The sequence below is a fragment of the Mobula birostris genome, chromosome 2, assembly GCF_030028105.1.
Source record: "Mobula birostris isolate sMobBir1 chromosome 2, sMobBir1.hap1, whole genome shotgun sequence".
NCBI lineage: Eukaryota > Metazoa > Chordata > Chondrichthyes > Myliobatiformes > Myliobatidae > Mobula > Mobula birostris.
In genome coordinates, this window is record NC_092371.1 from 89,846,338 (window position 1) to 89,864,796 (window position 18,459).

The 18,459-nt window shown below is 44.4% G+C and overlaps 1 protein-coding gene across 9 annotated transcripts in view; it reads left to right on the forward strand.

The window, feature by feature from the left end:
* The window catches only part of ralgapb (Ral GTPase activating protein non-catalytic subunit beta), a 191,750-nt gene that overhangs the window by 124,724 nt on the left and 48,567 nt on the right, over window positions 1–18,459 (forward strand). For all 9 annotated transcript variants that reach the window (XM_072244752.1, XM_072244759.1, XM_072244746.1 and 6 more), the window contains 2 exons: window positions 5,086–5,238; window positions 11,991–12,200. In XM_072244752.1, coding sequence (XP_072100853.1) covers window positions 5,086–5,238; window positions 11,991–12,200 — 363 coding nt within the window. The remainder of the gene's footprint in view (window positions 1–5,085; window positions 5,239–11,990; window positions 12,201–18,459) is intronic.

Here is an 18,459-nt window from a genome sequence, read left to right on the forward strand (position 1 = left end):
GGGGTTGGATTATAGACCACCCAATAGTCAGCGAGATAGCAGACAACTGCAGGAAATATAAAGTTCTGATAGTAGGGGATTTTGACTTTCCACATATTGATTGGGACTCCAATACTGTTAAAGGTCTAGACGGGTTAGAGTTTGCAAAATGTGTTCAGGAAAGTCTTCTAAATCAATATATAGAGGTACCAACTAGAGGAGATGCAATATTAGACCTCCTATTAGGAAACGAGTTAGGACAGGTGACGGAAGTGTGTGTAGGGGAACACTTTGGTTCCAGTGATCATAACACCATTAGTTTCAACTTGATCATGGCTAAAGATAGATCTGGTCCTCAGGTTGAGGTTCTAAACTGGAAAAGGCCAAATTTGAAGAAATGAGAAAGGATCTAAAAAGCGTGGATTGGGACAGGTTGTTCTCTGGCAAGGATGTGATTGGTAAGTGGGAGGACTTCAAAGGAGAAATTTTGAGAGTGCAGAGTTTGTATGTTCCTGTCAGGATTAAAGGCAAAGTGAGTAAGAATAAAGAACCTTGATTCTCAAGGGATATTGGAACTCTGATAAAGAAGAAGGGAGAGATGTAAAACATGTAAAGGAAACAGGGAGCAAATAAGGTGCTTGAGGAATATAAAAAGTGTGAAAAAATACTTAAGAAAGAAATCAGGAGGGCTAGAAGAAGACATGAGGTTGCTTTGGCAGTCAAGGTGAAGGATAATCCAAAGAGCTTTTACAGGTATATTAAGAGCAAAAGGATAGTAAGGGATAAAATTGGTCCTCTTGAAGATCAGAGTGGTTGGCTATGTATGGAACCAAAAGAAATGGGGGAGATCTTAAATGGGTTTTTTGTGTCTGCATTTACTAAGGAAACTGGCTTGGAGTCAATAGAAATAAGCAAACAAGTAGTGAGGTCATGGAACCTATGCAGATTGAAGAGGAGGTGGTGCTTGCTATCTTGAGACAAATCAGAGTAGATAAATCCGCAGGACCTGACAGGGTATTCCCTCGGACGTTGAATGAAACTAGTGTTGAAATTACAGGGGCCCTGGCAGATATATTTAAAATGTCGGTATCTACAGGTGAGGTGCTGGAGGATTGGAGGATAGCTCATGATGTTCCCTTGTTTAAAAAAGGCTCAAAAAGTAATCCGGGAAATTATGACCAGTAGGTTTAACATTGGTGGTAGGTAAATTATTGGAAGGAGTACTAAGAGATAGGATCTGTAAGTATTTGGATAGACAGGGACTTATTAGGGAGAGTCAACATGGCTTTGTGCATGGTAGGTCATGCTTAACAAATCTATTAGAGTTTTTCGAGGAAGTTACCAGGAAAGTGGATGTAGGGAAGGCAGTGGATGTTATCTATATGGACTTCAGTAAGGCCTTTGACAAGGTCCCCCCATCGGAGGTTAGTTAGGAAGATTCAGTCGCTAGGTATACATGGTGAGGTAGTAAATTGGATTAGACATTGGCTCAATGGGAGAAGCCAGAGAGTGGTAGTTGTTATTTGTCATCTGTATCGATGATCTGGATGATAATGTGGTAAATTGGATCAGCAAATTTGCTGATGATACAAAGATTGGAGGAGTAGTGGACAGTGAGGAAGGTTTTCAAAACTTGCAGAGGGATTTGGAGCAGCTGGAAAAATGGGCTGAAAAATGGCAGATGGAGTTTAATACAGACAAGTGTGAGGTATTGCACTTTGGAAGGACAAACCAAGGTAGAACATACAGGGTAAATGGTAAGGCACTGAGGAGTGCAGTAGAACAGAGGGATCTGGGAATACAGATACAAAATTCCCTAAAAGTGGTGTCACAGGTAGATAGGGTCATAAAGAGAGCTTTTGGTACATTGGCCTTTATAAATCAAAGTATTGAGTATAAGAGTTGGAATGTTATGGTGAGGTTGTATAAGACATTGGTGAGGCTGAATTTGGAGTATTGTGTGCAGTTTTGGTCACCAAATTACAGGAAGGATATTAAGGTTGAAAGAGTGCAGAGAAGGTTTACAAGGATGTTGCCAGGACTTGAGGAACTGAGTTACAGAGAAGGGTTGAATAGGTTAGGACTTTATTCCCTGGAGCGTAGAAGAATGAGGGGAGATTTGATAGAGGTGTATAAAATTATGATGGGTATAGATAGAGTGAATGCAAGCAAGCTTTTTCCACTGAGGCTAGGGGAGAAAAAAACCAGAGGACATGGGTTAAGGGTGAAGGGGGAAAAGTTTAAAGGGAACATTGGGGGGGGCTCCTTCACACAGAGAGTGGTGGGAGTGTGGAATGAGCTGCTAGATAAAGTGGTAAATGTGGGCTCACTTTTAACATTTAAGAAAAATTTGGACAGGTACGTGGATGAGAGGTGTATGGAGGGATATGGTCCAGGTGCTGGTCAGTGGGACTAGGCAGAAAAATGTTTCAGCACAGCCAAGAAGGGCCAAAAGGCCTTTTTCTGTTCTGTAATGTTTCTATGGTTCTATGGGAAAGTGTTGGAGTCTATTATTAACGATGAGGTTTCGAGGAAATTGGAGACTAATGATAAAATGAGTCAAAGTCATAACCATATAACATCATAATAACCATATAACAATTACATCATGGAAACAGGCCATCTCGGCCCTTCTAGTCCGTGCCGAACTCTCACTCTCACCTAGTCCCACCGACCTGCACTCAGCCCATAACCCTCCATTCCTTTCCTGTCTATATATCTATCCAATTTAACTTTAAACGACAACATCGAACCTGCCTCAACCACTTCTGCTGGAAGCTCGTTCCACACAGCTACCACTCTCTGAGTAAAGAGGTTCCCCCTCATGTTACCCCTGAGCTTTTGCCCTTCAACTCTCAACTCATGTCCTCTTGTTTGAATCTCCCCCATTCTCAATGGAAAAAGCCTATCCACGTCAACTCTATCAATCCCCCTCATAATTTTAAACACCTCTATCAAGTCCCCCCTCAACCTTCTACGCACCAAAGAATAAAGACCTAACTTGTTCAACCTTTCTCTGTAACTTAGGAGAGAAACCCAGGCAATATTTTAGTAAATCTCCTCTGTACTCTCTCAATTTTATTGACATCTTTCCTATAATTGGGTGACCAGAACTGTACACAATACTCCAAATTTGGTCTTATACCAATGCCTTATGCGTCATGGTTTCTGAAAGGAAAATCTTGCCTGACAAATCTGTTAAGAGTCCTTTGAGGAAGTAACAGGCAGGGTGGACAAAACAGAGGCAGTGGATATCATTTACTTGGATTTTCAGAAGGCGTTTGATAAAGTGACACATATGAGGCTGCTTAACAAGATAAAATCCTATGGAGTTACAGGGAATAAAAGGGGCCTTCTCTGGTTGGTTGCCGGTGACTAGTAGTGTTCCTCAGGGGTCAGTATTGGGACTGCTACTTTTCACGTTGTTTGTCAGTGATTTAGATAATGGAATTGTTGCTTTGTGGCAAAGTTTGCGGATGATACCAAGATAGGTGGAGGGGTATTGAGTGCTGAGGAAGCAATGTGATTGCAGCAGGACAATGGGCAAAAAAAGTGGCAGATGGAATACAGTGTTGGGAAATGTATGATAATGCATTTTGGTAAAAGAAACAATAGTGCGGATTATTATCTAAATGGGGAGAAGGTTCAAATGTCAGATGTGCAGAGGGACTTGGGAGTCCTCGTGCAAGACTCCCAGAAGGTTTATTTACAGGTTAAGTCTGTGGTAAAGAAGGCAAATGTAAATTTGTCATTTATTTCAAGGCAAATAAAATATAAAAAGCTAAAAGATAATTGTGAGCCTTTATAAGACACTAGTCAGGCCGCATCTGGAATATTGTCAACAGTTTTGGCCCCTATCTCAGAAGGGATATGCTGTCATTGGAAAGAATCCAGAGGAGGTTCTCGAGGATGTTTCCAGGAATGAAGGGGTTAACATATGAGGAGTGTTTGGCAGCTTTGGGCCTGTACTCACTGGCATTTAGAAGAATGTGGTGGGGCGGGGGGGGCCTCATTGAAATCTACCGAATGTTGAAAGGACTACATGGGGGGGATGTGGAGAGGATGTTCCCTATGGTGGGGGTACCCAGAAATAGAGGGCATGGCCTCAAAATTGAGGAGCGACCATTTAGAATAGAGGTAAAGGGAAATTGTTTTAGCCAGAGTAGTAAATCTGTGGAGTATTCTGCCACAGACTGCAGTGGAGGCCAAATCTGTGGGTATATTTGAGGCAGAAGTTGATCGTTCCCTGATCATTCAGATTGATCAAAGGATGTGGCGAGAAAGCAGGTGTATGGGATTGAGTGGGATCCGGGATAAGCAATGATGGAATGGCAGAGCAGACTCAGTGGGGTGAATGGCCTTATTCTGCTCCTATGTCTTATGGTCTTATGGACAGGAGGACAAGGATGGATGGTGTATAAGAATGCCACTGCCTGCGGGTGCAGGGCAGTGCACCATCCTAACCTCAATATATATCGCCATTCCTTCGTCATTAGTTGGAATCACAGAAATACTCAACAAAAGCACTCTGCAGGGACTGCTGTACAAAGGCACCTCAAGATGAGTGTTAGCTCCTGATCTTTGCAGAGCAATCACTTAGCAAAGGAAGAAACTTCAAACCCATTCACCCTTGATCTTCATTGCTATCTTTTCTTCTGTTTCCTCCTGGAAAATTGCCTCCCTGTGGCATAGCATGGCATGCTACAATAACCCCTTGTGCAAAGAATATCTTTAATTATTCCCGAAGCAATTAGAATATACTTAAATTTTAGTTTCTAGTGATGTAGATAATGTGGAACTCAGCCAATTGGTCTAGGTTTCATTTGAGTTTTTGCTGAGTTAGCAGTTCTCATTTATAATTGACTACATCCTTCCTTGCAGAGAGGACTAATCACACTGGCGTCCTGTTCCTGGTAATTAGCCAGTATTCACTGCTGGAAACTGTGGAAGTTGAAAACCACACATCCTAATAGCATTCCGACATTTTTTAATGGAGGTACATCCCAGCAGGATTCAGGGGTGACCATGTGGAAGAATGGCTTGATATGTGGAGGGAAATGTGGATGAGAAAGGTGATTGTAACATAATATCTAATATTATCCACAGGCATTTGTTCCAGAACCTCATCCCACTCCAAAAGATAACGTAGGAATCAAGTACAATGTCAAACATCGACCTTTCCCTGAGGAAGTAGACAAAATTCCATTTGTCAAAGCTGATCTTAGCATTCCAGATCTCCATGAGATTGTTACTGATCAGGTAAGTGTGTGAATTGATGCAGCAAATAAGCAATTTCCAAAGTGTAGGACATGGCTGTTCAACAACTCCTAAACAGGGTCACACAACAGGTGAATAACAACTGATCACAACTGCAGATTGTGGAAATATTAGATGGATATACTTTATTAATCCCGAGGGAAATTTGGTTTCGTTACAGCCGCACCAACCAAGAATAGAGCGTAAATATAGCAATACAAAAACCCCAACAATCAAACAACAAAATGCAAAACTATGCCAGATGGAAAATAAGGCCAGGACCAGTCTATTGGCTCAGGGTGTCTGACCCTCCACAGGAGGAGCTGCACGTTCGATGGCCACAGGCAGGAACGACCTCCCGTGCCGCCACGTGTTGTATCACAGTGGAATGTGGCCGAAGTCCAACAGTAAAAAGTTCAATATCCAGTCTGCAAACACATTCCTCGATCGTAATATACCCGGATTGCACCATCTGTTATTAACCAGATCAGTAAGCATGCAACTCCTTTACGCTTACCGCTCTCGGTGCACTTCCGGTCAGCCGGAACAGTATTACCCACCGAACTCCTCTTCTCCAAAAGTCTCTGTTGTCTCGACCCAGTCCTCTTTCCTCGGCTTTGTGATCCCCCTCTGTGTGTTTTCCTCCGGACTTCAGCAGGAATGTCCACTGCTCTGTTAGCTAAGCCGGCCGGGATTTGCTGGTCCGTGGAATACACAATGCGACCTTGCTTCTGTCCCGCGTGTCGGGATGTAACCATTTCCAGCACTAAAGAAAACCCAAATAAAACTCTCTCCTTACTCTTACTCTTAATAATTAGTCCTTACTCTTAATAATTTCTCCTTTGGCTCCTCCCACTTCCACCAAACTAAAGGTGTAGCTATGGGCACCCGTATGGGTCCTAGCTATGCCTGCCTTTTTGTTGGGTTTGTGGAACAATCTATGTTCCGTGCCTATTCTGGTATCTGTCCCCCACTTTTCCTTCGCTACATCGATGACTGCATTGGCGCTGCTTCCTGCACGCATACAGAACTCGTTGACTTTATTAACTTTGCCTCCAACTTTCACCCTGCCCTCAAGTTTACCTGGTCCATTTCCGACACCTCCCTCCCCTTTCTGGATCTTTCTGTCTCTGTCTCTGGAGACAGCTTATCCACTGATGTCTACTATAAGCCTACTGACTCTCACAGCTATCTGGACTATTCCTCTTCTCACCCTGTCTCTTGCAAAAACGCCATCCCCTTCTTGCAATTCCTCCGTCTCCGCCGCATATGCTCTCAGGATGAGGCTTTTCATTCTAGGACGAGGGAGATGTCTTCTTTTTTAAAGAAAGGGGCTTCCCTTCCTCCACTATCAACTCTGCTCTTAAACGCATCTCCCCCGTTTCACGTACATCTGCTCTCACTCCATCCTCTCGCCACCCCACTAGGAATAGGGTTCCCCTGGTCCTCACCTACCACCCCACCAGCCTCCGGGTCCAACATATTATTCTCCGTAACTTCCGCCACCTCCAACGGGATCCCACCACTAAGCACATCTTTCCCTCCCCCCCCCTGCATTCCGCAGGGATCGCTCCCTACACAGCTCCCTTGTCCATTCGTCTCCCCCATCCCTCCCCACTGATCTCCCTCCTGGCACTTATCCGTGTAAGCGGAACAAGTGCTACACATGCCCTTACACTTCCTCCCTTACCACCATTCAGGGCCCCAAACAGTCCTTCCAGGTGAGGCAACACTTCACCTGTGAGTCGACTGGGGTGATATACTGCGTCCGGTGCTCCCGATGTGGCCTTTTATATATTGGCGAGACCCGACGCAGACTGGGAGACCACTTTGCTGAACATCTACGCTCTGTCCGCCAGAGAAAGCAGGATCTCCCAGTGGCCACACATTTTAATTCCACATCCCATTCCCATTCTGACATGTCCATCCACGGCCTCCTCTACTGTAAAGATGAAGCCACACTCAGGTTGGAGGAACAACACCTTATATTCCGTCTGGGTAGCCTCCAACCTGATGGCATGAACATCGGCTTCTCTAACTTCCGCTAAGGCCCCACCTCCCACTCGTACCCCATCTGTTACTCATTTTTATGCACACATTCTTTCTCTCACTCTCCTTTTTCTCCCTCTGTCCCTCTGAATATACCTCTTGCCCATCCTCTGGGTCCCCCCCCCTTGTCTTTCTTCCCAGACCTCCTGTCCCATGATCCTCTCGTATCCCCTTTTGCCAATCACCTGTCCAGCTCTTGGCTCTATCCCTCCCCCTCCTGTCTTCTCCTATCATTTTGGATCTCCTCCTCCCCCTCCAACTTTCAAATCCCTTACTCACTCTTACTTCAGTTAGTCCTGACGAAGGGTCTCGGCCTGAAACCTCGACTGCGCCTCTTCCTATAGATGCTGCCTGGCCTGCTGCGTTCACCAGCAACTTTGATGTGTGTTGCTTAAAACTCTCTCTACCAGCATGTTAGAGAGGGTGCAGCTTCGACATGTTACCATGAGACAAAAAAAACAAAAAATAACGTAAATTAAAAGGTAAGAGGAAGAAAGTAAAAGAATAGATGGGAACGGCTGTACCAGGCTGCATGCACAACCGGCACATGCGCACAAAGGTAGTGAGCAACTGTTAATGGGGAATGAAACAGAATTAATGTTTCAGACCTTGAGCATTTTGTTTTGATTTCAAATGAATGTTGGATCATTGCATTAGCATTCTGTTAAGTTCATCCCTCAGGACTGACTATTGTCAAAGAGAGACAGGTGTCTTCAGAATCAGGTTTATTGCCTCTGACTTGTGTGTCGTGAAACTTGCTGTTTAGTGGCAGCAGTACAGTGCAAATATATAAAATTACTTTAAATTACAAAACTCAATAATGCAAAGAAAAGGAATCATGATGATCGCAGATACCTCCTCTTATTTACCCCTCGATCATGACCCCACTAAGGAGCACCAGGCCATTGTCTCCCACACCATCGCCGACTTTATCCACTCAGGGGATCTCCCATCCACTGCCACCAACCTTATAGTTCCCACACCCCGCACTTCCCGTTTCTACCTCCTACCCAAGATCCACAAACCTGCCTGTCCTGGCAGACCTATTGTCTCAGCTTGCTCCTGCCCCACCGAACTCATTTCTGCACTTCACCTGTGAGTTGGCTGGGGTGATATACTGCGTCCAGTTCCCTTAGATGCTGCCGGGCCTGCTGCGTTCACCAGCATTTTTTATGTGTGTGGCTTGAATTTCCAGCATCTGCAGATTTCCTCGTGTTTGCGAAGAGAACAGATTACAAATCTCTTACTAGCTCTTCCTTCAGTTAGTCCTGATGAAGGGTCTCGGCCCGAAACGTCAACTGTACCTCTTCCTTGAGATGCTGCCTGGCCTGCTGCGTTCACCAGCAACTTTGATGTGTGTTGCTTGAATTTCCTGCGTCTGCAGAATTCCTCGTGTTTGCATGATGTAGCGGTTATGGGTTTCATAGACTGTTCACAAATTTAGTGGCAGAGAGGAAGAAGCTGTTCCTGAATGTGTGTCTCAGGCTTTTGTAACTCCTCCCCGATGGTAGTAATGGGAAGGAAGAGGACACATTTCAGATGTTGAGGCTACTTTAGTGATGAACACTACCTTCTTGAGGCTCAAGAAAATGTCCTCGATGGTGGGAAGAGTTATGCTTGTGATGGAACTGTGATCTCTTGTGATCCTCCGCATATAGTCTATACACAAAATGTTGATATGAATTCCAGAGGCAGTCATGTTGTTTTGTTTAAAACCTTAGAAGTTCTTTCAAGTTTAAAGGAATGGCTGCAGAAAGTTCTTCCTTGTTCTGCCCCTAGACAGTTTGTACTTGCATCATAGCACCTCTTTTGTTTTGCAAATTGTTCTCTTTTATGTTAAATCATGCTGTAACATAAAAGTTTACCTTTCTCCAAAAAATGAAGGGGATTTCTTATTGTTTTGAAGAGTTTAAAACAAAAAAAGGAAATGTGTATTTTTGTCACTTCATGAGCAGATATTCCCCCCAGTGGTACAGTGCTGCCACCGTTTGTCAACAACTAGTACAACATTGCAGAATGCTTGAGCTTTGGCTGCCTAGTTAAAATTCGAGTTTAATTGCTATTCAATCATACAGAAATATAACCAAACAGAACAGTGTTACTGTAGGGAAAAGGCTCAAGGCACAGTACCAACAGTCACACACAGTGCAGTCCGCAATCAACATGTCAGTAAAATACAGTCATGCAAAAAAATATATCATCCTAGACTCCCAGTCTGTAGTTGAACACAATACAGCTTGTCTTCTGCTGAGCAAACACTGTGAGGTGGGGGGGTGGGGGGGAGGGGGACAACACCTACTCCAGCTTGGACATCACACCACACTGCCTCCAATGGAGCACATTTACGCCAACTCCTCTCTTCTGGGCAGCTGTAGACAAGCAACACCTCGTCCTCGCTATGACCAAGACCAGGCAGCTCCCATGTCATCTGCCCCTGCCATCCGTCAATAAATCAGTGAATCAGACTTGCAGAATACCTCATTAACTATGCCCAACAGGGTCTTGCGATCACAAGAAAAGCGACCACAGTGATCACTCGCTGTTAGACTGCACGGCGCCTTGGCACCCCGACTGCTCAGACAGAGGCGGTAGTATGATCCGCACTAAGTCCAGCTCCTTCAGTTCCTTCACCAACAAGCAATTCGCTAATGGGGTAGAACTAAGTTCTTAATGTCCCGTAGGGTCTTGTGATTGTTAAAAAAAAAGTATCTTTTAAAAAAAACAGTAACACCTTTGGTTGACCCTGTAGGAGCCACTGCAATGGTGGTACTCTAACTTATATATTTTCTGCCCAACTCGAAGGGTGAGAAAAGAGAGTAACTGAAGTGGGAAGGGACTGTGCTGCATTCACAATTGAATGCAATTTCTTGCAGTCTTGGGCAGAGCAGTTGCCACAACAAGCTGTAATGCACCCAGATAGGATGCTTTTATGGTGCACCTATAAAAATTGGTAAGAATCTTTAGAGACATCTTGAATATCCTTGGCATCTTAGGAACTACAGGCATTGGTTTGCTTTCTTGGCCATAGTGTCCACATGGCTGGACAGGGACAAATTGTTGGAGATATTTATATCTAGGAGCTAGAATCTCTCAACCATCCCCCATGTGATCATGCTTCCAGAACAGTCTGTCATGCAAAATCTTATCAAAGGCCTTGCTATAGTCCATGTGGCAACATCAGTCCTCTTGGTCACCTCTGTCAAATAAACACAATTAAATTCATGAGACATGATTTCCTACACCCAAACAATTATTATCCTTAACATTGTCAGTGCCAACCGCCCTCACAGAGTTTGCGCCAAGCGTTCCTAACAAGGATTCCCAGCCTTTTTTATGAATGGACCAATAATATTAAGCAGGGAGTTGATAGGCCCAGGTTGGGAACCCCTGATCCCCAGCCTAGTCCGCACTGACCGTCCTAAAGTTTGGGAATAGGTTCTTAAGAAAGCTTACGGGGTGTTAGCTTTCATAAGTCAAGGGATAGAGTTTAAGAGTCGCGAGGTAATGAGTCGCTCTATAAAACTCTGGTTAGGCCACACTTGGAGTACTGTGTCCAGTTCTGGTCGCCTCACTATAGGAAGGATGTGGAAGCATTAGAAAGGGTACAGAGGAGATTTATCAGGAAGCTGCCTGGTTTAGAGAGCATGGATTATGATCAGAGATTAAAGGAGCTAGGGCTTTACTCTCTGGAGTGAAGGAGGATGAGAGGAGACATGATAGAGGTGTACAAGATATTAAGAGGAATAGATAGAGTGGATAGCCAGCGCCTCTTCCACAGGGCACCACTGCTCAATACAAGAGGACATGGCTTTAAGGTAAGGGGTGGGAAGTTCAAGGGGGATATTAGAGGAAGGTTTTTTACTCAGAGAGTGGTTGGTGTGGGAATGCACAGCCTGAGTCAGTGGTGGAGGCAGATGCACTAGTGAAGTTTAAGAGACTACTAGATAGGTATATGGAGGAATTTAGGGTGGGGGGTTATATGGGAGGCAAGGTTTGAGGGTCGGCACAACAGTGTGGGCCGAAAGGCCTGTACTGTGCTGTACTATTCCATGTTCTACATACCTACCATCACATTGCTGAATGGACCATGAATTTATGAACTCTACCTCACTATTTTGTTGTCCTTTTGCACTACTTATTTTTCTATATTCCTTATTATAACTCATAGTAATTTTTATGTATTTCACTGTACTGCTGCCACAAAACAAGCTTCATAGTATCTGTCGGTGATAATAAACAGGATTCTGATTCTAATCAGAAGAGAAGTCCTTGTAATCAGCAGAAAAGAATATCATTGAATTCCAGCGAAACATACTTAGCAAAAGTTAGTGAAAGTGCAGTTAAACATTTTAATTTTTTGTTTAAGCTTTGGGCTTTTGATGCAGTTGGTTAATTACTGACTAACGAATTCAGGGTGAAATGGTACTATGTATGCAACTTTCATACTTGGAACTCTGATTCTGTGTTATAGTTCTGAAGTTTCTTAAACGATGAAATGTGAAAATTACTCCCAGTATTGCTTATTAGGAACCAATCATTTGTTTGGAAACTGACATTCATAGAACTCAGTGAAATTCTCTAGTAAGGTCAGAGATCGTCATGTGTCTTTCAGGACTTTGTACATTGTGCACCAGTTAAATACTTGATGTAAAGTGGGAATATCTTTTGACTCTGTGCAATACTGAATTCTATTTAACATTTTCCAGATGGAAGTTCAACATGAGAAGCTGAAGAAGCTGATGGAAAATCAAATTATTTATGAAAATGCATTGGAGAAAGTCAGTGAGGAGAAACTGTCCAAAACTACGTTCCCTGATCCAGACACTGAATGCACCCCCCATCCACCAGCCCAGGAGTTCCAGACTGCTCGTCTTCTACTCTCCCACTTTGGGTTCCTTTCTCTGGAAGCACTGAAGGTACAATGGATTATTCCTGAGATCACTCGAGCTTTTTTTGTAAATGGTTGCTTCATACTTGCAATTTCTTTGTCTAACTGCACATTGGATGGCTTCCTATGCTGAAGTGAGTGGCAAAATCTGAACACGAGGAATCTGCAGATGCTGGAATTTCAAGCAACACACATAAAAGTTGCTGGTGAACGCAGAAGGCCAGCCAGCATCTCTAGGAAGAGGTACAGTCGACGTTTCAGGCCGAAACCCTTCGTCAGGACTAAGATGAAGGGTCTCGGCCCGAAACGTCGACTGTACCTCTTCCTAGAGATTCTGCCTGGCCTGCTGCATTCACCAGCAACTTTTATGTGCGTTGTTGGCAAAATCCGATTCCATTTCTTGCAACTATGCTTCAGCGATGGACCTTTGTTCCTCAGATTGTGTCAAGCCAAAATCATGTTCTTGAGAAAATTAGGTTGCCACTACAGATTTTTATTCAGAGATAAACTTCTTGTTCAGTAACTTGAAGAAATAAGAACAAGTGCAGATCATTTAGCCCTTTGAATTGGGTCTGTCACTGATGGGTTTCAAAAGGTACATTTAATGTCAGAGAAATGTATACGATATATATCTTGAAATTCTTTTTCTTTGCAAACATCCACAAAAAAAGGGGAGTGCCTCAAAAAATGAATGGCAGTTAAACGTTAGAACCCCAAAGCCACCCCCTCAGCTCCTCCCTCCCATGCACAAGCAGCAGCAAGGCAACGACCCACCCCCACCAGCAAAAAAAGCATCAGTGCCCCCCACCAAGCACTCAAGCGTGCAGCAAGCATCAATAAAGACGCAGACTTGCAGTACCCCAAAGACTACCCGTTCACTCAGTAATTCGACATACCACAGGCGATCTCTCTCCCTAATAAGGGAAAAAGTGGTGTCCCTGTTGCATAGCGAGGGGGGAGACGACATCACAAACAACTCGCTGATTTATGACGTTAAAAGTCCGTTGCATTGCTTTTTCTGAGCTCTTTGCCCAAAGAACTCGGGTCTCTGGGCACACAGCTAGCAGCCAGCTTGCTGCTTAAAATCTTCCGTCTCCCACGGCTTGTCAGGTGGTGGCACCAGCCCTGAATCCCCCCGCCTCCAGAGCCATAAAAATCTGGCACCCTGAAGGCGCACTAGTCTTCCAAGTCGCGTCCTTGGCGTATCAAAAAGCAGCCAATCATCAGGCCCTGAGAGCAGGTCCCATTCCCACAAAGAACCAAAGTCAGAGTGTAACTCCAGTTCAGGGTCTTCAAAAGAACTTAGAAAAGGAGAAAAAAGAGATATCAAAGATAGAAATAGAGTTGTTTCCGAAGATACAAGCAAAGGATTCGCCATTTAGCGCCATCATCACTTCGCGTAAACCAATTTTCCTCAATTTCAACTTCCTGTTCTTTCCCAATAATCTTTGATTCCCCTATTGATTAAAAGATCTGAATATTTTCACGGATTTGGCTTCAGCAGCATTCTGGAAGAAAGAATTCCAAAAGTGCATAATCCTTTTCTGAGAAGTAATTCTTCATAGCTTCTTAAATAATTATCCCCATATTCTGAAACTCTGACCCACAATCCTGAATTTACCCTGGAGGAGAATTATTCCCCCACCATTTAACCCTATCAAGCCCCCAAAGAATTTTTAGTTTCATTTCCCTGATTGGCAGTGTTGTAGCTGGTAGAGCTACTGTCCCACAGCTTCGGTGACCTGGTTTGTCCCCTGCCTCAGGTGCTGTTTGTGTGAAATGGGGAAATGGGTACCAATTGCATAAGTTTCCTCCTACATTCCAAAAAACATTCCTTTTTATTCAAGAACCTGCGATAATCCTGGAAACTATAACCCAGTGAGTTTTATATCAGTGGTAGAGAAGTTACTGGAGAGAGTTCTTAGGGCTAGAATTTCTGAGCATTTGGAAAACCATGGCCCAATGAGGGAGTGGCAACGTGGCTTTGTGTGGTGCAAGCAGCGTTTTACTAATTTGAGTTTTTTTTTGGTGAGGTGACAAGGGTGATTAATGTAGGTAGAGCTGTAGATGGAGCCTACGTGGATTTTTCTTAAGACATTTGACAAGATCCCTCATGGGAAGCTCATCCAGAAGATTAATGAATTGGCTATTTGTGTTCAGAACAAACTTGTCCATAGATGTCAAAGGGTAGTGATTGAAGGGGCGTTATTCTAGCTGGAGTGACTGTAATTAGTGGTGTTCCATCAGGTTCTGTACTGCGACCTCTGCTGTTTGTGATGCATATAATGACCTCACTGAAAATGTACAACTCTGTGCAAAATTCTTAGGGGGCAGGCAGAAGGGAATCATGCTTGGGGAAAGGGAATCATAGTTGGGAAAGGGAGAGAGGAATGAGCAGGAAGCACCTGACAAACATTCTGTAATGATCAATAAACCAATTGTTTGGAATCAAATGACCTTGCCTGGTGTCTCAGGGCTGGGTGTATCTGCACCCGCACCACACCCTGCCCCTGGCATTCCTCCTCTGCCCCTGTGCCACTTGTCTTTCACGGCGCTCCACCCTCACCATTCCCTAAATCCTTTTCTCCCACCATATTTACAGACTCGCTGTCAGTTCCACTTTGACAAATATAGTACTGTGCAAAAGTGCACCCTAGCTATAGCTATATATATATACATTTAATACTTTTGTGCAGCACTGTTGCTGGGTGGGTTAGTAAGTTTGCAGATAATACAAAGATTGGTAGTGTTATGGATAGTGTAGAAGACTGGCAAAGAGTACAACAGGATGTAGATCAGTTGTAGATATGGGCAGAGAAATGGCAGATGGAGTTTAACCAGGCCAAATGTGAAGTGTGGTGCAGTTTGGAAGGTATTGTAAAGAGACAACACACTGTAGAGGACAGTGTTGATGAGCAGGGAGATCTTGGGGTCCAAGTTCATAGCTCCTCGAAACTGGCTACACAGATTGATAGGGTGGTTAAGAAGGCATATGACTTGGAAAGTTATGTTTATAAAACTCCAGTTAGACCGCATCTAGTCGTCCCATTATAGAAAGGATGTCAAGCTTTGGAGATGGTACAGAACAGGTTTACCCGGATGCTGCCTGGATTAGAGGGCATGTGCTGGCAAAAGGTTGGACAAACTTGGGTTGTCTTCTCTGGAGTGGTGGTGGCTGAGGGGAGATCTGATAGAGGTTTATAAAATTATGAGAGACACAGATAGAATAGACGGACAGTACTTTTTGCCCAGGGTTGAAATATCTAATACCAGAGGACAGGTATTTAAGCTGAGAGAGGATAATTTCAAATGTAATGTATAAAAAAAACTTGCCCCTCACAGAGAGTGATAGCACCAGGAATGCACTGCCTGGGGTGGTGGTAGAGGCAGAAACATTGAGGACATTTAAGAAACACACATCAGAGTTGCTGGTGAACGCAGCAGGCCAGGCAGCATCTGTAGGAAGAGGTACAGTCGACATTTCAGGCCGAGACCCTTCATCAGGACTAACTGAAGGAAGAGTGAGTAAGGGATTTGAGAGGGGGAGGGGGAGATCCAAAATGATAGGAGAAGACAGGAGGGGGAGGGATAGAGCCAAGAGCTGGACAGGTGATAGGCAAAAGGGGATACGAGAGGATCATGGGACAGGAGGTCCGGGAAGAAAGACAAGGGGTGGGGGGGGACCCAGAGGATGGGCAAGAGGTATATTCAGAGGGACAGAGGGAGAAAAAGGAGAGTGAGAGAAAGAAAGAATGTGTGCATAAAAATAAGTAACAGATGGGGTACGAGGGGGAGGTGGGGCCTTAGCGGAAGTTAGAGAAGTCGATGTTCATGCCATCAGGTTGGAGGCTACCCAGACGAAATATAAGGTGTTGTTCCTCCAACCTGAGTGTGGCTTCATCTTTACAATAGAGGAGGCCGTGGATAGATACGCCAGAATGGGAATGGGATGTGGAACCAAAACGTGTGGCCACTGGGAGATCCTGCCTCCTCTGGCGGACAGAGCGTAGATGTTCAGCAAAGCGGTCTCCCAGTCTGCGTCGGGTCTCGCCAATGTATAAAAGGCCACATCGGGAGCACCGGACGCAGTATATCACCCCAGTCGACTCACAGGTGAAGTGTTGCCTCACCTGGAAGGACTGTTTGGGGCCCTGAATGGTGGTAAGGGAGGAAGTGTAAGGGCATGTGTAGCACTTGTTCCGCTTACACGGATAAGTGCCAGGAGGGAGATCAGTGGGGAGGGATGGGGGGGACGAATGGACAAGGGAGTTGTGTAGGGAGTGATCCCTGTGGAATGCAGAGAGAGGCGGGGAGGGAAAGATGTGCTTAGTGGTGGGATTCTCTCACTCTCCTTTTTCTCCCTCTGTCCCTCTGAATATACCTCTTGCCCATCCTCTGGGTCCCCCCCCCCTTGTCTTTCTTCCCGGACCTCCTGTCCCATGATCCTCTCATATCCCCTTTTGCCTATCACCTGTCCAGCTCTTGGCTCTATCCCTCCCCCTCCTGTCTTCTCCTATCATTTTGGATCTCCCCCTCCCCCTCCAACTTTCAAATCCCTTACTCACTCTTCCTTAAGTTAGTCCTGACGAAGGGTCTTGGCCTGAAACGTCGACTGTACCTCTTCCTACAGATGCTGCCTGGCCTGCTGCGTTCACCAGCAACTTTGATGTGTGTTGCTTGAATTTCCAGCATCTGCAGAATTCCTGTTGAGGACGTTTAAGAGATGTTTAGATAGGCACATGAATGTGAAGGAAATAGAAGGATATGGACATTGTGTAGGCAGAAGAGATTAGTTAGCCATTTAAGTACTAATTTAATTGGTTGAGCACAACATTGTGAGCTGAAGGGCCTGTTCCGTGTTCTTTGCTCTGGTCAGTAGGTTGATCCTCGTGTGTAGATGATCAATGCAATTTGGTGCCAGGTGGAGGAAGTTAGAGGAAGAGATTAGCTTTATTTCTCACACTTACATCAAAACAGATTGTAAAATGTGTTGTTTTGCATCAAACCAAGTCAGCGAAAGCAGCTCGCAAGTGTTGCCATATTACAGACCAACATAGCATGCTCACCCTAACCCATACATTTTTGGACTGTGGGAGGAAACTGGAGGACCCAGAGGAAACCCACTTGGTCACGGAGAAAACATACAGACTCCTTACTGACAGCAGCAGGTATTGAACCCCAATCTTAGAGCAGTGTTGCTCTAATTGCTGTGCTGCCGTACCACCCCCTGGGAATGGAGAATGGGGATGGGAATATGAAGGAAATAAAGTGGGTTGGATTAGAGTTCACATAAAAATAGCCAGGGTGGACTTGGTTGGTTGAAGGGCATGCTTCTGTGTTTCTATGACTGATTATTTATTGTGAACAGCTGCAGTCCCAGCACTGGTCCTCACAGCACCCCTGTGCTTACAGGTTGCAAATCTAAAAATAGCCCCCTTATCTCCAATCTCTGCTTCCTGATAGCTACCCGGGTTTCTCCTTGTCATAGAATATCACCTCTTCCACTAAACCAAAAAAAACATTTATTGACTGCCTTCTGAAAATGCAAATATGTTTCAGTGTTGGTATGTCTAGATTACATGTGCTGGCTCCTGTCCATCCACTCTGCAGACTGGTTACTCAAAGAACGAAATTTGTCAGACTTGTTCCTTTCAGAAAGCAATTCTGCTTGATCTGATTTTCCAGCACGAAGGAAGTAAAAACAGAATAAGTAATTCTGATAAACAAGATGAGATTAACTGACATAGCTTACTGGTATTTTGTCCCTAACCATTTTTAAATGAAGGAATCACTTTGGCAGCTTTTCAGTTCTTCACTACCTCTCCAGGATCTAATAATTTTTAGATGCATCCATTTCGCAGAGCCGCCTTTTAAACCATCGAGGCCAGAGGACTTATTAACCTAGATTGCTAGAACGTTTATTTTTATAGGCACTTTGAATGTTCTATGTATTTTTCTGTACAATTTTTCATTCTGGAATTAAAAGGGGTTGGGGGGGGGGGGAGACTGGTGAGGAAGTCTAAGACCAGAGAACACAGCCTCAGAATAGAGGATTGTCCTCTAAGAATGGAGATGAGGAGGAATTTCTTTAGCCAGTTAGTGTTGAATCTGTGGAATTTGTTGCTGCAGGTAGATGTGCAGGCCAAGACATTGGGTATATTTAAAGCAAAGGTTGGTAGGTTCTTGATTAGTCAGGGCATGAAGGGATACAGGGAGAAGGCGGGAAATTTGGGTTGAGAGAGAAATGGATCAACCATAATGAAATGGCAGAGCAGACTCGATGGGCA